This window comes from Sus scrofa, chromosome 12 (genome assembly GCF_000003025.6).
Source record: "Sus scrofa isolate TJ Tabasco breed Duroc chromosome 12, Sscrofa11.1, whole genome shotgun sequence".
Taxonomy (NCBI): Eukaryota; Metazoa; Chordata; class Mammalia; order Artiodactyla; family Suidae; genus Sus; species Sus scrofa.
This window is the reverse complement of record NC_010454.4, coordinates 5871479-5891496: the sequence shown is the minus strand read 5'-3', so window position 1 is coordinate 5891496 and position 20018 is coordinate 5871479. Positions and strand designations below refer to the sequence as shown.

At 62.8% G+C, this 20018-nt stretch overlaps 1 protein-coding gene across 16 annotated transcripts in view; it reads left to right on the top strand.

The window, feature by feature from the left end:
* The window catches only part of TMEM94 (transmembrane protein 94), a 35698-nt gene that overhangs the window by 14293 nt on the left and 1387 nt on the right, over nt 1-20018 (top strand). For 3 of the 16 annotated variants that reach the window (XM_021066635.1, XM_021066636.1, XM_021066637.1), the window contains 29 exons: nt 7384-7503; nt 7825-7952; nt 8217-8353; nt 9875-10077; nt 10414-10565; nt 10962-11064; nt 11252-11338; nt 11587-11703; nt 12092-12148; nt 12454-12558; nt 12660-12824; nt 13023-13232; nt 13777-14092; nt 14377-14550; nt 14939-15041; nt 15162-15379; nt 16050-16231; nt 16318-16456; nt 16706-16821; nt 16943-17042; nt 17280-17388; nt 17598-17787; nt 18055-18132; nt 18398-18483; nt 18714-18795; nt 19159-19307; nt 19392-19486; nt 19592-19685; nt 19841-20011. In XM_021066635.1, coding sequence (XP_020922294.1) covers nt 7384-7503; nt 7825-7952; nt 8217-8353; nt 9875-10077; nt 10414-10565; nt 10962-11064; nt 11252-11338; nt 11587-11703; nt 12092-12148; nt 12454-12558; nt 12660-12824; nt 13023-13232; nt 13777-14092; nt 14377-14550; nt 14939-15041; nt 15162-15379; nt 16050-16231; nt 16318-16456; nt 16706-16821; nt 16943-17042; nt 17280-17388; nt 17598-17787; nt 18055-18132; nt 18398-18483; nt 18714-18795; nt 19159-19307; nt 19392-19486; nt 19592-19685; nt 19841-20011 — 3986 coding nt within the window. Of the gene's footprint in view, nt 1-1517; nt 1793-7383; nt 7712-7824; nt 7953-8216; nt 8354-9874; nt 10078-10413; nt 10566-10961; nt 11065-11251; nt 11339-11586; nt 11704-12091; nt 12149-12453; nt 12559-12659; nt 12825-13022; nt 13233-13776; nt 14093-14376; nt 14551-14938; nt 15042-15161; nt 15380-16049; nt 16232-16317; nt 16457-16705; nt 16822-16942; nt 17043-17279; nt 17389-17597; nt 17788-18054; nt 18133-18397; nt 18484-18713; nt 18796-19158; nt 19487-19591; nt 19686-19840; nt 20012-20018 lie in introns of those variants that run through there. The other 13 variants (XM_021066631.1, XM_021066630.1, XM_021066632.1 and 10 more) reach the window with 11 other exon arrangements.

Below are 20018 nucleotides of genomic sequence, written 5' to 3'. Positions count from 1 at the left end.
CACAGTGCTGATGGGCGGCGTCTTGGGAGCAGCGGGTCACAGGTTCAATCCCTGGCCTGGTACAGTGGGTTGAGGATCCAGCGTTGCTGTAGCTGTGGCTTAGGTCTCAACTGCGGCTCAGATCTGATTCCTGGCCCAGAAACTCCATATGCCTCGAGGAGGCCAAAAATTGGGGAAAGGAAAGAAAGAAAGAAAGGAAGAAAGCAAGCAAGCTGAAGGGGAGCGTGACCTGGGAGCAGGGAACGGGGACAGGGGTCTCCCTGGTGGTTGGCTGAGGCTGCAGCCGTCCTCAGAGTGGCTGGGAGGCGACCCCTCCTTCCTTGGCCGCATGGAGACTCCCTGCCCTTAACCTCTGGGCTGTCCGGGACCCCTCCTTTTTGGTTCCCATTCAGCTCTGGGTCTGGTGGGGCCCCACGGGGAGCTGTGCTGGAGAAGGGGGAGGGGAGAGGCTGGAACTCAGCAGAGCCGCTCTCTTCCCTTCCCTGCGGGTGAGATGGTGTCGTCTAGGAAACAGGGCCCTGGAGAAATGAACTCCAGGCACTCCCGTTATTGGCCCTGTTTCCTGTCCCTCGAGGCTTCCCAGCCCCCTCCTCGTCCTCAGGGTGGCGTGGATGGGGGGGGGCAGAGAAGTTTCCTGTCCACTCCCAGGGTCCTTTGCCCTTCTGCCACCCAGGGGGTCTGTGCAGACAGCTTCCTTTGTGTCACACTTGGGGTCCCAGAGTGATGCCCAGGCTCTGTAAACGTTCCAGGAGGTGCTGGACAGGCGCCCAGGCCTCTTTCTTCATGGGATAAGGCCTGGTGTTCGCAGGCAGTGTCCTGGTCCCAGCAGCACTTGGGCAGGTGTCGGCTGCTGGCTGAGCTCTATACTCTGGTGGATTAGCGGCTCCTGGAGCCCCACCCCTCCACCTGTTGGGAAGGCGTTGGGTCCTAGGTGTTGGGATCCCCAGTCTCTTCCTTCCAGCCAGCTCTTCCCTCCCCGCCTGGATTCTTCCGATTGCTTCCCGGCCCCCTGCTCTGCCCTGCTGGAAGTCGCTGCTCAGGTTTTCTCAATTGCCAGTCCTTCCCCCTCCATGTAGGATGGGCTGCTATTAATAACTCCCAAGCCCCCTCTCCCCTCCTTCCCGCAGCTCTAACTGTGGAAGGAGTTGTTGTTGGCGTGGCTCCAGGCTGGAGTCTCAGCGTGATCTGGGGGCGCTCTCGTGGACGGCAGGCTCAGCCAGTGGGGCTCTCACCTTGCCCAGGAAAGGGGGTCTGGGGGGAGCGGCCAGGTTGCAGCTTGTCCTGCACTGCTTCTCCCCGAGGCGGGGCGCCCCCCGGAGCCCCTGGGGGGCTCGTCCCTCCACCCCACCCTCCAGGGCCTCTTCTGATGAATGGGCCAAGCCCCCTGACATCTGGCAGAGCCCCTACAAACTTCTCCTTCAGCCCCCTCTCTCCTCCCACCCTCTCCCCCGCCTCTCCTTCCCTCCCTCCCTCCCGCAACAGCAGCGCTGTCTCCTCCTCCCTCCCTAAATCTGCAGCGTGACTGGGGAGAGGCTGAATTAATCAGCAGATTGAGGCTGCGCTGCGCTGCCGCCGGTTCCCTGCTGCCGGGCTCTGGCTCACACGCGCTCCAGCCCTCGCCTCTCCTCCTTCTCCCTCCTCACGCTTCCTCCCTGTGGCTGTGTCTCTTTCTCTCCCTCCTCCCCGAGGGCAGGCGTGTTGGCGGCTCTGCAGCTGACTGTGGCTCGGGCTCTCCCCCATGCTCTTTAAGCAGGCAGAGCTATGGAAGGCCCATCAGGGCAAACGCCGCCAAGTGAGTATGCCCACGGCGCTCGACGTCCGTCTCCCGGACCCCTTGCTCCCCGCTTTGTGTCGGAGGCTTTGGGTAGGTGCTCGCCACGAGGTGGATGCTGAGCCGGAGGCAGCTTGGATTGCGAGGTCGCGAGGACCGTGCAAGGAGGAGGCTGGGACTGGGAGCCGCACAGAGCTGGTGTGTCCAGCTGCTGGGCAGGCTCCTGAGTTGCCCCGGAGCAGAACCAGAGCCCAGGTTTTCCGTGGGGCGTCCTGTCCAGGTGTGCGGGGGTGGGGAGGGGCGGTCGCCTTGCTCAAGGTGGGGATGCCAGCCCCTCCTTGGACCAGTAAGGAGGCTTTTCTTGCTGGACCACGTGGGTCCCTGAGCCAGGAGCCCCCAGGGCTGGGGTGATTGCGTCCTAGGTCTTAGCTGCAGGAGGCGACCTGCAGAGTGCGAGGTCGGCGAGAGCCCGGATGAGTGAGGATGAGGAGGGTCCCTCTGCTCGAGCCTTCGAGTTGCTTGCCTGCGGTCAGAGTCGGTCTGTGTCTGGCCAAACTCAGAAGAGATGGATGGTGGCCGCTGTCAGAGACCCTGGTGGAGTGTGGCCGAATCTCTGCTTCAGGGGTTCTGACGTCGGGGAGCCAGCTTCAGGTGCCCTCCCCCCCTGCACTGGCCAAGGGGGCTGATGGCGGGCGAGGGGCCGCCTGGTTCTGATTAGTGCTTATCTGCTGTTGTCAAGGCCAAAGGCCAATTCCTGATCTGTCTGCCTGAGCCTAGGGGACCTTGAGTCCACTTTCTCCCAAAACAGGGGGAGGAGGACGGAGAACAGCTGCTGTGCCGAGAGAACCTCTGAGCGTCCCGAAAGCACAGGGGCTGGGAGCTGGGGGCTGGGGACCACCGGAGAAGCCTGATGGAGAAGCTCAGATGTGCTGACTCTTGAAGGCCTTTTTTTTTTTTTTTTTTTTTTTTTTTGGTCTTTTTAGGGCCACACCCGCAGCATATGGAGGTTCCCAGGCTAGGGGTCCAATCAGAGGTGTTGCTACTGGGCTACACCACAGCCACAGCAACACCAGATCCGAGCCGTGTCTGCGACCTACACCACAGCTCACGGCAACGCCTGATCCTTGACCCACTGAGCGAGGCCAGGGATCGAACCTGCAACCTCATGGTTCCTAGCTGGATTTGTTTCCACCGCCCCATGACAGGAACTCCCTCGAAGGCCTGTTAGCCTGACCCAGATGCTTGGCTCTGGGCCCCGGGGAACTGGTCTTGTTCTGTAGCAGATTCCTTGCAGTTCAGATTTGACAGTTTTTTCACCACCTGCTGTTCCCCCAGGTGTCACACGCTGCCCACCGCCCGTGTCCCCCTTTGATGATAAAATGGGGAGGAAGCGTGGGGCACGATGGGCGTGTGCTGGCGGCTTCCTGAGCCTACACCTCCTAGAGCCTTGAGTTCCTCTATTGGGTCCAGCTGAGGCTGAGCAGTTAAAGCAGTGGGATGGGTGCTGCTTCCTGAAAAGCCTCAGGGTAAGGGGAGAAGCAAGGCCGAGCCGCCCCTCTGGCGTAGAGGCCTCGCTTAGCCACGGCCCCTTGTCCCTGGAACGTCCCAGAGGTGCCTGGTGGGGCGCGAGAGTTTCTGAGCATCTGCGATGCAGGAAGGATCGCTTACTGCCTTTGGGTACCTAAGCCCAGGATGGGTGTTCCTCTCCCTTCTTGCCCCCGGGGACAGGAAGCACAGACCTCAGGCTGCATGTGTATCACTCGGCTTTTTCTTATTTCTCAAACCATCCCATCCTTGCACGGTCCCCTCCGGGCTGCCCGGCCTAACTCCGTGCTTGGAGAAAGGCCAGCTGAGCCTGCCCGCCAGGAGCCCTTTTCTGAATCTCCTTTTGGAAAGTATGAGGTCTCTCAGCAGTTTCCGCAGCTTCAGCCTCAGCACAATGAGAGAAACAGTGATTTTACCCCTAACCAGGACCCTCCATGGGAGACGGGGTGAGGAGTTGCCTCTGGGCCCCGGCGGGCAGCCTGGGCCATTGGATAAGTGGAGCTGGGGCTGCAGAGTCGGCTGGCCTAGAAGGCTGTGCCTTTTCCTCCAGGGCCAGCCTGTGCGGGCAGGCACTTTCTTCAGGAGGCATATAATTACAGAATGGCTTATTTTTCCTCAGCTGTCCTGTCTTTAATCGCCAGTCTGGAGTCGGTGCTCCAAGCCAGACACAACACATGGGGGGCAGACGCACCCACGCAGTCAGCTCTGTGGGCCCCTCCCGGCTCAGCTCCAGGGCCTCTGCCACCTTCCAGCCCTTCCCTCCGCACCTGGTGGGGGGCAGGGTGCAGGTTCTCTGAACCTGGAGGCAGAGAAGGAGCTAAACGCTTGGTGGGTGGGGGATGAGGGGGTTTGGGGGGTGCCTGGAATAAGGCAGCAGATGCAGACCAGCCCCAGGCAGAGGGCAGTCCCTGGGTGTCCAAGTTCTAAAGGCCTGGCGGGGGAAGGAGCTGCCCCGGCTCCCTGGCTGCCCCCCTCCGCCCTCCCCGCCTTCTCGAGCCTGGCACTCGTTCCTGGGTGATGCGGCAGCTTCGTGGGATTTGTTAGCCCTTCTTTCCTCCCACCCTTTGGCACAGTTGCCGCCTCTGCAGGCCAGCCCTCCCCTGCCTCCAGGTTTGCTCGCTGGAGACCTGGCCTGGGCAAGTCCACCCCGGAGCCTCGCACCTCCCACTTTGGGGAGGAGGCTGGGCCTCCCTTTGGGCAAGAGAAAGCCTGTGGCCCCCACTTCCTTCTCTCTTCCTTCTCTCAGCCCCTGGAGGCTTTCTTGCTCCTGGAGTAGAGGAGGCAGAGGTCCAGCCCTCAGCCTTACCTGACCTTCCTCTGTCCCGGACCGCAGCCCCCAGGGAGGCCCCCGATCCCCGCAGAGTACAGGGCTCTCTCATGCTGGGGTGCCCGGCTGGAGGCCCCTTTCTTCCTAAGCTGAAATAGCCAGTTACCCCTGTGGGAAGAAGCAGCCCTCATCCTCATAATCCCTCAAAGCCACCATGGAGAGCGGGGATTACGTGAGATTCAGGCATGGGATCTGGGAGGCCTTTGGGCCAGGCCCACTCGGAGCTCATCCGCATCCATCAGGCCCAGGGAGCTGGTGACAGGCCAGCACGGGGCGCCACCTGTGCCAGGTCTGCCCCCCGTCCATCACGTCCTACTCATGGAGACGTGTGTCTGGCCAAGGGCAAGGCTGCAGGGAGGGGGATGGGTATGGAGCCCGGTAGGGAGGAGGAGATCCAGAACGTTCGTGGGCGAAGCCAGGGCAGGACCGCAGGTGATGGGGGGGGGTGCCCCCAGGCAGCCAGGGCATCACTGGCTCAGCGGCTCGTAGATAAGCCCAGTCCCTTTCTTGGCGCCCCAGGTCTAGGGCTTCGCTCTTGCTCAGAAACCGTTCCTGGTGGAAAGCCCACCCTGTCCAGGCGCCCCCGGGAAAGCCTCGCTCCTCCCCTGGCTCTGCCTTTCCTGGAGGCATTCTTCTCCAGGACCCCCGACTGGGGAATCTGTGTATCAGATCCAGCCCAGGCTGGGCCTGCTCCAGTAGTTTTGGTTCAGTAGATCTGGCCGGGGGGCGGCGGGGGGGCAGCTGGTCATCCATGTTTGCAAAAGCTCCAGGTGTTTCTGCTACAGATCCTGGGGTGGCAGCCCTGATCAGGGCGTCACTCGGACTAGTGGCGCTACATGTGTGTTCATTCATTCATTCATTCCTTTAGCAAATACTCATTGAGCTGCTGCCCCGTGCCAGGCACTGTCCTCGTGGTTGGTGGGAGGCGTGGGGATGGAAGAATTCAGTACCTGTTTTCAAGGAACTGGCAGCTGGGGATGAGCCAGATGAGTACATCTGTAACGACAGCCCTCCGGGATGCCTGCTGTGAGCCAGAGCTCCCCCTGTAAGCACATCCCTCATCCCTGGCTTTTGGGGAAATTCCCCAGAGCAGGTGACATTTGAGCTAAGTCTCACAGAAGTAAGAGTTGTCTGGGGCAGGGAGTGTGTTCTTGGCTAGGAAAATACATAAAAGTATTTGCCCACGAGCTGAAGGAGCACAGCGTGTGGCAGGAATGGCAGGAAAAGGCTGCAGAAGCTGGCAGATCCCAGATCTCGCTCAGGAGTCCTGGCCAGATTTTTAATGGTGCACGGGGTCAGTGGATAAGACAAGTGCCCACAGACTGGGGTGTGGCAGTTGGTTTGGAGAAGGTGGACTGGGGAGGGGTGGGGAGACAGGGGCCAGGGGGGAGGGCCTGGGTGACCGACTCGGGTGGGAAGGGCCCGGTGGCAATTTCGGGGTTTTGGACCTATCGACTCAGAAGTACCTGAGAAACAGCTGTAAGGCCGTTCAGTAAACGGGTCAGAATTCGGGGTCGTGGTCACACCAGAGGTAAAATTTAGGAGTTGCGAGCTTATTGATGGTGGATGAGTCCACGTGGCCGAGGTTGCCCTGGAAATGTACATGACATTGTTGAGATGATGTCGCCGGCTGGACTGCCGCGTAGATGGACAGGAAAAAATAGGAGAGAAGCCCAGGAACAGGGGTCTCAGCTGGAGAGGTCGTGCCACGGGGTCGCAGAAGACAGCGTGCCGGGAACCGCCTCTGTCCATACTGCTTCCTTCTCACCCGCCACACACGAGAGGTGGCGTGGTTGGCACAGGTCCTTTCTTTCCCGCCTTTGGTCTGTGCCGGTGTCCCTCCCAATGTCATCATGTTGCAACAGCCTCCCTTTGGGGAGGTGGTAACAGAAGTTGGAGGAGCGTCCCTTCATATCTTCATTAGGAGCAATGTAACGCTAGCGTCTCAGGTTAGGTCTCTTCTCCCCACTTAATGCATATTTTCTGACCCCAGAGAGTGGAGAGATGGCAGCAGCAAGGTAGGTTGGGGGTCCGTGGTGAGCAGGGTCTGAGTGGGGCCCTGGATGCCGATGGTGCTGGGGTGAGAGCTGAGCGAAAAGTTGGAAGACCTTGAGTATGCAAAGTTTTGTTTCCAGTTCTGGGTTTTTTTTTGCCATTTTTTTTTTTTAGGGTCACACCCAAGGCATCTGGATGTTCCCAGCCTAGGGGTCGAATCGGAGCTGTAGCCGCTGGCCTACACCACAGCCACAGCAACACCAGATCCTTAACCTACCAAGCGAGGCCAAGGATCGAACCTGCGTCCTCATAGATGCTAGTCAGATTCATTAACCACTGAGCCACTATGGGAACTCCATCTGGGTCCGTTTTAAACTGGCTTTGAAGAGCAGGAGACTTGAAGGGCTTGAACGCCTTTCATTTCATTTTATTTTTTATTTATTTATTTTTGGCCATGCCCACAGCTTGCGGAAGATCCCGAGCCAAGGATCCAACCCACACCACAGCAGCAACAAGGCCAATCCTTAACCCACTGAGCCACCAGGGAACTCCCTTGGATGTATTTTAATTTGGTGGAGGTTTGAACGTGCTCACACCCCGAGGGACCCGGGCGAGTCGACGAAGGGAGGGCGAGGAATGGGAGGAGGGGGGAAGGTGCTGGGGAGGTGGGAGGGGAGGGTCCCATCTTGGCTTGGCGGGGGCTGGGCCTCCCGCAAGGTGCTGAGCGCCTCCCGCTTCTCTCCAGGGCGAGCCAGCCTTGGGCCTGGGCCTGTCCACCCGGAAGGCCCTCAGCATCCTGAAGGAGCAGCTGGAGGCAGTACTGGAGTGTCACCTGAAGGAGCGGAAGGAGTGTCTCACGTGGAAGGTGACGCGGCCTCGCGGGGAGGCGGGACCCTGTTTGGGGCCGTGGAAACACTTGGGAGGCCCCTTCTCAGGGCTGTGACTTGCCCTGTCACCCTTCGCTGGGATGACCTGACTGAGGCTTCGTTAAAAATCAAAGAGAAGCCGGGGTCCCTTTCAGAGTGATGTTGACCCCGGCCCAGACCAAAGCGAGAAGACCAGGCGGCCCCAGGGTAGGTGTTGGGGGAAGGCAGTGGGACCGAGCAGGACGGGATCTCTGCTCCTTCCTCCCTTCTTGACCCCGGGCCTCTGACTCCCGGCCTCTGCTGCCCCCCTCGCCCCCCAGGAGATGTGGAGAAGCAGCTTCCTGCACCATGGTAACCGCTGCTCCTGTTTCCACTGGCCCGGCGCCTCGTTCATGCTCCTGGCTGTGCTGCTGCTGCTGGGCTGCTATGGGGGCCAGCCGGCCGGCAGGTACACGGCAGGGGCTTCTTCCCGCCTCTCACGGTGGCTCAGGGACTGGGCTGTCCCTCTCCTGCCTCAGCACCCACCCAGGACATCCGGGGGGAGGGGGCGCCCCGGCCAAGCAGGCATCCACAGTCCCTGGCTGACATCGGAACCAGAGCAGACCCTCTTTTCAGGAGGGAGCGGGGAGGGCAGCGTGGGGCCCAGGGCTGGCCGGGCTGGAGGCCCCCACCCCGCTGCTCCCCGTCAGTTCCCCTCGCCTCTTCCTGGCAGCCACGGGGTGGAGCTGGTGAACGCCTCCGCACTGTTCCTCTTGCTGCTCCTCAACCTTGTCCTCATCGGGCGGCAAGATCGGCTGAAGCGTCGGGAGGTAGAACGGAGACTCCGAGGGATCATTGACCAAATCCAGGGTGAGGCCAAGGGGCGGGCGCGTCGGGTGGGGCAGGATGCCCTGGGATGGGTCTGAGCCCTGCAGCTCCCCTCCCAGTCCCAGCCGGGGCCCCAGCACATTGGCGTGGCCTGTGGTCAGCATTTGGGGGCTCTCATTGTTGGGAGGGTTCGAAGGATGCCCTGGCCTCCTCTCAGAGGTTCGGTGAGAGCTGTGGGGCAGCCATGGGTGCCCGGCGGTGGCCTGGGCAGGCAGGAAGGCTGATGGCGGCACAGTAGACTTGAAGGCTCGCTCCGATGGCTGGAGACCAGCAGAAAAGACCCTTTCTTGGCAGGAGGACAATTGAGATTTTCTCTTCCAAGTCTGTCCTGTCTGGTGGCCCTGGGCCAGGGGCGGTGATGGCCCTGGGCCAGGGGAGGTGAGAAGGGAGCAGTCTGAGACACCCGTGAGGGCCAGGGGGCGGGAGCAGGGAACCAGGAGCCGGAGGTGGAGCAGCCCAGTTCCTAAAGAAGGGAGTTGCTCAGTCGGGTTTCTGCTGTCCTTCCATTCAGCTAGTGCTTATGCAGCCCTGGTTAGGGATTGAGGAGCACAGCTGGCTCTTGAGAGATGGTGGTTCCTGCTTGCCCAGGAGCCTGCGTGTGGCCTTGCGAGAGAAGCAGCACTTTCTCTCATGCGACTTTTCCCTAACAAGACAGGGCAGTGGGGGTGTAAATGCTGAGTGGTTCATCCTGAAATGACTAATTAATTGCAGCCAGGCACTGGGAGTACACTGGTGACAGAGCAGGATGGGCGCGGCTCTCCGGGAGCTTTGTCTCTTGCTCAGGAACCATCAATGGCTCCCTCGTGCTCAGCAGAGCCAGCCACCTGGCCTCCCAGAAGCCCTGGCCCAGGCTCCAGCCTTCGTCTTCAGCCCCTTCTCTTCCGGCTCATCCTCATTGTCCTGACCCTCTGGGGACTTGCCTGCCCCTCAGTCTTTGTCCTGCTGTCCCTCTGCCTCGTGCGCCTCTCCCTGTTCATCTCTAACGGACCAAATTGCGCCTGTTCTTCAAGACTCACCTTAAACGCTCCCTTTCTCACGAAGCCGTCACTGGTCACCACCGCTCGTCTCGACTCCTGCAGCTTTGGGCTCCTTTCCAACGCTCTGAGCACGCGCTGGCCTCCTGGGGGGTGTTCTGCCCACACGTCTCATCTCCCCTTCTGGTTGTGGCTCCTCAAAGCCAGGGACCACATCGTCTTCCACTTTGGCCTTTGTACCCCTCACGGAGCTCAGCACCCCTCAAAGCTCTTGGCAGAGTTAGAGAAATACATTTGAGCGGAACGGGGTACAAAGAATAGGAGCTCAGAGGAGGTGCAAGAGCCTGGGCTGGAGTGGTGGGGAGGCGACCTTGCTGGGGGCGGCGGGAGCATTGGAATGAATAGCGCGGGTCGATGCAGCCCTTCTGGGGACAAGAGGAGCACAGACACGGCTCCCTCGGTGGGTGCTGTGTCTGGCTGGGGTGTGGAGCTGCAGGCGAAGCTGTTTCTCTCTTTCCCTTCTCCTCAGATGCCCTCAGGGATGGCAAGGAGGTCAAGTGGCCAGATGCCCTGTACCCAGACCTCCACATGCCCTTTGCGCCGTCCTGGTCCCTGCACTGGGCCTACAGAGACGGACATCTGGTCAACCTGCCCGTTAGCCTGTTGGTGGAAGGAGACATCATAGCTCTGAGGCCCGGCCAAGAATCCTTTGCTTCTCTGAGGGGCATCAAGGTAGCTGGAGACTTTTCTCCTTCCCTGGAAATGCTGTGGGAGGGTCCCGGGGCTTAATCCCGACGCTTCCTGGCCAGCTCACCGGCTTCTGGGCAGGGGCTCTAGGAGAATGCAGAAGAGCTGGGACGTCTTTCTCCTTGTCCTGTTTTTTTCTTCTCTCTCATCCTCAAGCTGCTAGGAATCCAGTCCCCGGGGCCCCCTTCAACCTACCCTTTGCTCACTGATGGCCCCAGTGAGATGTCTCCCTTCACTGGAATAGTCGAGGAAGGGTGGCTTCCATGGAGCCTATTAATTACCCTCGCCCTTCCCGCCCTTCCCGCCCTTCCTCGCTGGCAGGACGACGAGCACATCGTCTTGGAGCCGGGGGACCTGTTTCCCCCTTTCTCTCCACCCCCCTCCCCCCGGGGAGAGGTGAAGAAGGGGCCACAGAACCCGCAGCAGCACCGGCTCTTCCGCGTCCTCGAGACCCCTGTGATTGACAATGTCAGGTAGGGGTGCTTCCGCCCTTCCTCCTCTGCCCCCCACCCCCCCGCCCTCCAACTTCTCTGCCCCAGAGCCTCCTGTGAGCCGGTGGCGGGGCGGGGAACCAGAAGGAGCCTTACTTAGACCGAGGCCCCTTAGGGCAGCCGTCGCCGGAGGGCCTTCTCTTTGGCATCTTGCGGGAATTCTTAGACTGAGTGACGACCCCCCACACCCCCACCCCAGTCTGAACCCTTGAGGTGGCAGCTCCGGAAGCGGCCACAGGCTGCTGTCCCTGGAGGCCCCTTGGCAAGGGCCAGGGAATAGGACGGCCTTCGGGACCCAAGATGCTCCGTGAAGGGGTGGACTTCTGGCCTGTCCCCTAAGCAGAGCTCGCCCGAGTATAGGGACCTCTCTTTCTGCAGGTGGTGCCTGGACATGGCCCTGTCCCGCCCAGTCACCGCTCTGGACAATGAGAGGTTCACAGTGCAGTCAGGGATGCTGCACTACGCTGTGCCTGTGGTCCTGGTGCGTGAGGCAAGGCATGCGGGGCAGGGGAGGGGGCCAGACCTGGGTGGGCATGTAAGTGGAGAACCGAGGGTTCCAGTGGGTGCCAGCCAGGGCGGGGGTGGGGCGTGAGGGGCAGAACACGGGGAGCCTCGGAGCCCGGGTCCCCCTCTGGGGGAATAAGGCAGCATCTCTCCGTTCCCACCAGGCCGGCTTCCTCATCACCAACGGCCTGCGCTTCATGCTGCACGCCCCCGGCGTCACCACCTGGCAGTACACCCTCCTCCAGCTGCAGGTACGGCCCTCCTCTTCTCCGCCCTTTCTCCTCTGCCCTGAGCCCTGGTCCCTTCCTGGTGTCTTGACTGCCCCCCAAACCTGCAACCCAGGGGTCTCAGGCTTCAGCTTAAAAGCCCTGCTTCCCTCCCTTCCTTCCAGCCCCCTGGCCCTTTTCACGGAGGGAGGGGCCCCAGGGCCAGAGAAGCCTGCCCCCCGCCCCCCCACCACCAGCGGCTCTCTGGAAGCCTCGGTGTGGCTCCTTCCCAGGTGAACGGTGTCCTGCCCGTCCTGCCCCTGCTCTTCCCGGTCCTCTGGGTCCTGGCCACCGCCTGTGGAGAAGCCCGCGTCCTGGCCCAGATGAGCAAGGGCTCCCCCAGCTCCCTGGTACGTTGTTCCAAGGCATCGGGGCAGCGGGTTGCTGGGGGGCGGGAGGGGACTCGGGCAGTGCAAAAAGAACCAAAAGCAGGAACAGGAAGAGAGGGTCGGCCGTGCCCCAGCAACCAGGAGCAGAGGTCCAGCCCCCGCCAGCCCAGCACATGGGCAGGCACTGGGCAGCTCCCCTGGGAGATTGGCCCTCTCCAGCCAGAGGGTCTCCAGGCCTGGTCTTGCCCACCCTGACTCTCCGCAGGTGGGGGGGACTCAGGGGCTGCCCGGGTGCCCTTCACCAAAGGTCTCGAGAGCTTTGCTGATGTGAGGCCCCAGGCCTGCAAGCTTGGAGGCCTGCGTGAGGGTGGCGGCTTCCTCCCTGAGACTCACCCTTTTCTCCACGCAGCTGGCCAAGTTCTCGGAGGACACCCTGAGCAGCTATACAGAAGCCGTCTCCTCTCAGGTACACTCCCCAGGGAGGGGTTCTGCCCCAGCCCCTGTACCACCAGCCTGAGCGCCCGCGGGCCCCTTCCAGAACCCAGGGACTCCCCTCCTTTGTGGCCTTCAAACCCCTTGGAGCCCTCAGGCCACCCGTTCCACATGGTCCACGTGTCGCTGCCGTGCTGGACAAATGCCTCTCCACCCAACTTCCTGGTGCAACCCCCCCGCCGTCCCCCCAAGGACTCTTTCCTCTGTCGCCCCCGAGGCCACCTCCAGGGAAATATGGCCGAGCCCCAGATGGCCTTACGGGCTCTGTCTCTGCCCCAGGAAATGCTGCGTTGCATTTGGGGCCACTTCCTGCGGGTGATCCAGGGGACGTCGCCAACGCTGAGCCACAGCTCCAGCCTGCTGCACAGCCTGGGCTCCGTCACGGTGAGGGCTGCCCCTGGGGGGGCCTGCTGTCCAGGCACCTCCGTGGCCCCCGGAGGCTTGGAACGCCCAGCCCCCGTCCCGATCCCCGTGTCTCCCTGCAGGTCCTCTGCTGTGTGGACAAACAAGGGATCCTGTCGTGGCCAAACCCCAGCCCGGAGACCGTGCTGTTCTTCAGCGGGAAGGTGGAACCCCCGCACAGCAGCCACGAGGACCTCACGGATGACCTGTCCACCCACTCCTTCTGCCACCCCGAGGTCGAGGAGGAGGTGTGACGGCTCTCGTGGTGGCCGCGGGGCGGGTGAGGCTGGGAGGGAGCGGGAGGGCTCGGCCATCAGGATCTGCTTCTGAGCGGTTCAGGCAGGGCCACCAGACAAGGTGCTGGGGGGACATAACCGCCCTGCCTCCCTGGCCCGCGGCTGCCGTCGGGACCCCGGTCCGAGGCCTGTGCTCCTTGTTCTCCCCAGCCCCAGGAACGAGACGCCCTCCTGGCCGGCCCCCTGAACGCTACCCTACACCTTCCCCATGAGCAGGAGCACAGCGACTGGCCCGGCGACAGCGCCAAGCCCCCTGAAGCCTACCCCCACCACAAAGCCCATGGCCGCAGCAAGCACCTGTCTGGCTCCAATGTGAGCTTCAGCAGGGACACAGAAGGCGGTGAAGAAGACGCCGGCAAGGTGAGGGGACAGGGCGGGGGACAGCCACCTTGTCAGCCACCAGGCAGGGCGTCTCGGCCTTCCCACCGAAGGGGCTGCAGGGGTGCGGCCCAGCCTGGATGGATGGAGCCAGAAGCACAGACACCTTGGCCTCCATTCTCAGGCCTCCTGAGGCCTCGGCCATGGCTCTTCTGTGAAGGAGGCCCTTCCTCCTTTTCAGGTCTCGCCGATGGTGGTAATTTTTAGGGCAAGACCCTTCCTTCTAATCACAACCTTTGAAAGACAGTCAGCGCTCCTTCTAAAGCTGTTTCCGCTGGCTGAGAAAGCTGTCCGTGGTTTCCTGCTGGGCCTGGTCTTCCTCTGCTCAGCTAGTGCCCTTGTCATTGGGCACAGACCCTACAAGCACCTAGGAGCCAGAGAGGATGGGGAGGGGGCCTCGGGAGGGCTGGGAGAGCGTGAGCACACGCATGGCCTGCGGGAAGGGGGCGCCTCCTCCCAGAGGCACCCCCGCACCCTATCCTCCCCATCTGAGGTCCCCACCGCTCCCCCTCCACGTCTCCTCCAGACCCCGCGCGGGCTGGAGGCCGAGCCCTACGAGGCCGAGGACTTCGTGTGCGACTACCACCTGGAGATGCTGAGCCTGTCCCAGGACCAGCAGAACCCCTCCTGCATCCAGTTCGATGACTCCAACTGGCAGCTCCACCTCACCTCGCTCAAGCCCCTGGGCCTCAACGTGCTGCTCAACCTGTGCAACGCCAGCGTCACCGAGAGGCTCTGCCGGTTCTCGGACCACCTGTGCAACATCGCGCTGCAGGAGAGCCACAGCGCCGTGCTGCCCGTGCACGTGCCCTGGGGCCTGTGCGAGCTCGCCCGCCTCATCGGTACGCGGCCACCAGCCCCGGCCGACCTCGTCCAGGGGCTGGGCCACCAAACCCCCACATGCGCCAGGCCTGGGCCCAGCACTGGTCAGGAGCACCCAGCTGACGGTCCCCTTGGCCCAGGCTCTGCAGCTTGATGGCGCTTCCTCGTCCGGGAACATGACCGAGTCTGGGGAGAACAGGTGGAGGGGAGCAGCCCAGCCTGCCTGGGGTTCTCTCCCCACCAGGGAGGCAGGTGCAGCGGGCTTCCTCTCAGAGGCTCTGAGCTGCCGGCCCTCCTCCCACAGGCTTCACTCCCGGGGCCAAGGAGCTCTTCAAGCAGGGGAACCACCTCGCGCTCTACCGCCTCCCCAGCGCCGAGACCATGAAGGAGACGTCCCTGGGGAGGGTGTCCTGTGTCACCAAGCGGCGCCCCCCGCTGAGCCACATGATCAGCCTCTTCATCAAGGACACCACCACCAGTGAGCCTCCCGGGCTCTGCCCCCATCGGGCCAAACCTCCCAGGAGTGTGGCGGGGCTCTTTAGGGCATCCTTTTTTCAGGGAGCACTGGGCCAGTGAGCATTAGACTGCTTCCCGGGACCTCACGCCTGGCAGGGACTGGATTTGGGGACTGAGGCTGGGCAGGGGGTGGCCACAGATGATGGGACAGTCTAAAGGAAGGGCAGCTTAGCGCCTGTGTCATGCGCCTACCGGTTTGCTACCATGATGCCCGGGGAGTTGCCACCCCCCCCCAGGGGCGTCTTGGCACCCTTCTCAAGGATGGCAGGGTGTCACCGGAGGCCAGAGTGAGGGTTGGGGTGGCCTGGGGCACCCATGGCTTGACTGTCCCCTCCCCCGACCGCCCTCAGGCACAGAACAGATGCTGTCCCACGGCACGGCCGACGTGGTCTTAGAGGCCTGCACAGACTTCTGGGACGGAGCCGACATCTACCCGCTTTCGGGTTCTGACAGGTGAGCAGGGAAGCAGACGCTGGTGGTGGGAGCAGCAGCTCTGGTGGTCGGCCTGCCTGGATCCCGGGGTGGGGGCGTCCCAGGACCACTCACCTCGCTTCCACCCTGCTTCCCTGGCAGAAAGAAAGTGCTGGATTTCTACCAGCGAGCCTGCCTGTCTGGTTACTGCTCGGCCTTCGCCTACAAGCCCATGAGCTGCGCCCTGTCCTCCCAGCTCAACGGCAAGTGCATCGAGCTGGTGCAGGCGCCCGGCCAGAGCAGCATCTTCACGATGTGTGAGCTGCCCAGCACCGTCCCCATCAAGCTGAGCGCCCGCCGCGGCAGCTGGAGCTCAGATGGTACCGTGCATGCCATCCGCGGGGACCTGTGGCTGGGAGCGCTTCCGGGGGCCCGGACATGAGCAAAGTAGACACAGCGGGCACAGCACTGGCCCTGGCGCACCATAGTGCCTCTCACTGTCTGGTGACATGGGCAAGTCCTGGTCTCACCTGTAACCAAGTGCTTCCCCTGCCCTGCTCCGGGTTCATTGCGCTGCTCCAGGGGGATGGCAGTCATAAGGCAGTAGCAGGTGTAGAACATTCGCCTCCTTCGCATCAGACAAGCCCCCCTGGAACAGAGGGACTCAGAGCTCCACCCAGCCCTCCCCACTCCACCAAACACACAGCCTTAGGGGGTCTTGGGACCCAAGGGACCATGAACTGAAGCTGTTGCTGAGGGTGGGGCCTGCCCCTTAGGCCTGGACCAGGGATTGCCACCTGACTGATGGGTACCTCTCGTTGTCTTTTCCCCTCTCCCGTGTCTGTTGGCTCCTTTGTGTCTTGGTTGTGCCTGTGCGTGTATGTGGCTGTGTGTGTGTGTGTGTGTGGTCCCCCGGGGGCCCCCATGCTCATTGATTTGGGCGTGGCATCTGTGTGTGTGGCCCTGGGCTGCCTCCTGGAATCTCCTGGTTCCCGGGTGTCCCGCCTGGGCCGCGTCCTGGCCGGGCTCGGTGCCTTGTGCGTCCTGAAGAAGGGATCGGGGAGGTGCTGGAGAAGGAAGACTGCATGCAGGCCCTGAGCGGCCAGATCTTCATGGGCATGGTGTCCTCCCAGTACCAGGCCCGGCTGGACATCGTGCGCCTCATCGACGGGCTGGTCAACGCCTGCATCCGCTTCGTCTACTTCTCTCTGGAGGATGAGCTCAAAAGCAAGGTGGGGGAGCCGTCCCCGGCTGCTCCCCGGACTCTCTTCGCCGCAGCCTTTTGGGCCCACTGTTCATTGCCATCTGCTTCGTGCAGGTGTTTGCCGAAAAGATGGGCCTGGAGACGGGCTGGAATTGCCACATCTCCCTCACGCCCAACGGCGACATGCCCGGCTCTGAGATCCCCCCCTCCAGCCCCAGCCACGCTGGCTCCCTGCATGATGACCTGAACCAGGGTGAGGGCAGAGGTTTGGCATGGACCGAGGCGGGTGTGGGGCCGTTCCCCTTCCTGGGAGCTGCAGCTAGGAGCCTCCGTGGGTCCCGATGTGTACCTGCCCTGGGTAAATGGCCCCGGAAATCTCCATCGGCCCACGGGCTGTGCGGAGAGCAGACGGGGAGACAGGAAGTTCTATACCATCTGCAGGGCAGGGCAGGGCCCCCAGAAGCCTGGCCCCAAAGTGAGGGATGGCCTTTTGTCCCCACAGTGTCCCGAGACGATGCGGAAGGGCTCCTCCTCCTGGAAGAGGAGGGCCACTCAGACCTCATTAGCTTCCAGCCCACAGACAGCGACCTCCCCAGCTTCCTGGAGGACTGCAACCGGGTAGGGGCGGCAGGGTCGGTGCCCCCAGAGCCCCGGGGAGTGGGGGACGGTGCATGGCTGGTCCAGGGCGGAGGAGGGAGCGAGGAGGGACCCTGAGGCCACTGGCGCCTGCTCTCTCCAGGCCAAGCTGCCCCGGGGCATCCACCAGGTGCGGCCCCACCTGCAGAACATCGACAACGTGCCCCTGCTCGTGCCCCTCTTCACCGACTGTACCCCCGAGAGTGAGTCACGGGGCCGTGGCTGCTCAGCCGGCCCCGGGGGGAGCCTGGGGTGGGTGGCCCATTCTAGGGAGTCAGAAGTGACAATATTTATACGATGTTCACGAAATTGGGGGCAGGACGACCCCAGAGAGAGGCCCATTTCCCTTTGCCTCCTGTTCTGTCCTGTCGGTCTCTGCCCGGCACCCCACATGGGGCTCCCCCCGCCTGACTCTTGTCCCCCCGTCTCTGCCCCCTCAGCCATGTGCGAGATGATCAAGATCATGCAGGAGTATGGAGAGGTGACCTGCTGCCTGGGCAGCTCTGCCAACCTGCGCAACAGCTGCCTCTTCCTGCAGAGTGACATCAGGTCAGAGTCTCCTCTGCCCCCCGGGGACCCCAGACGCGGGCTTGCAGGGGCCTGGGGTCGGGGGGATTTCCACCCCGGATCTTGCCTTGCTGGGCACCAGGGGACCTCGTGTGGCGGGGGGAAGAGGGAGGGGTACTTGCTCAGTCCGATGGGAGAAGGGGTCTTGGCAGACGGGCGCTGATGGCTACGCCTCCCCCCACGCTGAGCAGCATTGCCCTGGATCCCCTGTACCCGTCGCGCTGCTCCTGGGAGACCTTCGGCTACGCCACCAGCACCAGCATGGCCCAGGCCTCGGACGGCCTGTCTCCTCTGCAGCTCTCCGGGCAGCTCAACAGCCTGCCGTGCTCCCTGGCCTTTCGCCAGGAGGAGACCATCAGCATCATCCGGCTCATCGAGCAGGTGGGGGCTCTGGGGCGGGGCCTGCTGGGGGTGGGGCTCTGGGCGGGGCCCGTTGGGGGTGGGGTGCGGGGGCGCGGCCCGCGGGGGTGGGAGGGGCCTCACGGGACCTGCCGGCTGGCGGGCTCCCGAGGGTGGTTCACCCCCCACCCCCTGCGAAGCGCTCCTGGGTCCCAGGCAGATTAGTTCGCCTCTGCCCCTCCCTGGCAGGAACATCTGGGGCATCTGGCTCTTGCTGAAGCTTTACCAGCTGTCTCTCCCGGTCCTTAGGCTCGGCACGCCACCTACGGCATCCGCAAGTGCTTCCTCTTCCTGCTGCAGTGCCAGCTGACTCTTGTGGTCACCCAGGTGAGGTGGGGCCAGCGCCCTGGGCCCCTTCGCTCAAGGGCCAGTTGAGAGTCTGGGAGGACGCAGCTCAGCCAGGAAGCCTCACAGCCTCTGCAAAAGCCGGGCTTTGGGACATGACCCCATTGGCAGACTAGTGTCCCCTGCAGCCCCCTCTCCTCTCAGCCCGGATGAGAGTCTCTGGGCAGAGGGCGAGGCAGCCCTGGAGCTGCCAGCGTCTTACTCCTGGCCAGAATCTAATGGTGCTTCCTGGCTTCTCCTGGTCCAGTTCCTCTCTTGCCTCGTCCAGCTGCCACCAATCCTGAGTACCACCGATATCCTGTGGCTGTCATGCTTTTGCTATCCTCTGCTCAGGTGAGAGGCCAGGCTGGCAGGGCTGGGATGTCACCGGGTGTCCCCATGGGCCCGGGTTCAGGAAGCCATGCTCAGTGCTCTCCTTAGGCACAGGGGACCCCGGGGCCTCTCCCCCTTGTCTCATCCCTCCTGCGCAGCAGATTTGTCCTTACTCGCAAGACTCCCGGAGGGCGTCCCTCATGGGAATTGGGGTCACGGTCACTGCCCTTCACTGAGTCTCTGCTTTTCAGCATCTCTCTGCTGGGGAAGCCCCCCCATAGCTCCATCATGTCTATGGCAACGGGGAAAAACCTGCAGTCCATTCCTAAGAAGGTAAGTGACATGGAGCCTGCAAGCCTGGGCTTTTCCTGAGGCGTGAGCGCGGAGGGGCTGAGCCTTGGGGGAGAGGTGGGGGGGTTCCATCAGAACATCCCCAGACCAGGAGTTCCTGTGGCGCCTCTGTAGAAACGAACCCGACTAGCATCCATGAGGACGCGGGTTCGATCCCTGGCCCCACTCAGTGGATTAAGGATCCGGCATTGCCATGCGTTGCACTGTAGGTTGCAGACATGGCTCAGAGAGCTGGGAAAGGTCCCCGATCCTTATCGCCCCGACCTGCCCGGTTGCTGAGGACCGAGTTGAATCCATGTGCCCGAGGGGCGGCCGCCACAGTGACAGGCTTCCTCCTTCCCGCAGACCCAGCACTACTTCCTGCTCTGCTTCTTGCTCAAGTTCAGTCTCACCATCAGCTCGTGCCTCATCTGCTTTGGCTTCACGCTGCAGAGCTTCTGCGACAGCTCCCGGGCCCGCAACCTCACCAACTGCTCCTCCATCATGCTGCCCAGGTGGGTCCCACCCCCAACACCCATCCTGGTCCCCTCTCCCAGGGCCCAGAGGAGGGAGGCTCAGCACCCCTCTTGCTCTGGTAGCCACGCCGACACGGCTCCAGCCTGGTTTGACGACCTCGCCAACGGGCTACTGCCAGCTCAGAAGCTCGCCGCCGCCCTGACCGTCCTGCACACTGGTGAGGGGCCGCCCCGGTGGGGGCCGTGGGGGCTGGTGGGCACCCTGAGATGAGGCCCCCAGCTGTGGGACATCTGATGCCCACGAGCGACCCCCTTTTCCCCAGTCTTCATCTCTGTCACCCACGTGCATCGCACCAAGCCCCTGTGGAGAAAGAGCCCCCTGACCAACCTCTGGTGGGCCGTGACGGTGCCCGTGGTGTGAGTGTTGCCGGGGTGGAGGGTGGGGCGGGGCTGCAGGGGGCTGTGGGTGAGGGTGGGGTGTGGGGCGGGGGCTGAAGGGTGAGCACCTCCCGTGGCGAACAGCAGGCCAGGAAGCCAGAGAGCCCGGCTGAGGCGGCTGCCCCCTCCTGCAGGCTGCTGGGCCAGGTGGTACAGACGGCAGTGGACCTGCGGCTGTGGACACACAGGGACAGCCGCGTCCACTTTGGCCTAGAGGACGTGCCTCTGCTGACGTGGCTCCTGGGCTGCCTCTCCCTCGTCCTCGTGGTGGTCACCAACGAGATCGTGAAGCTGCACGAGATTCGGTGAGCC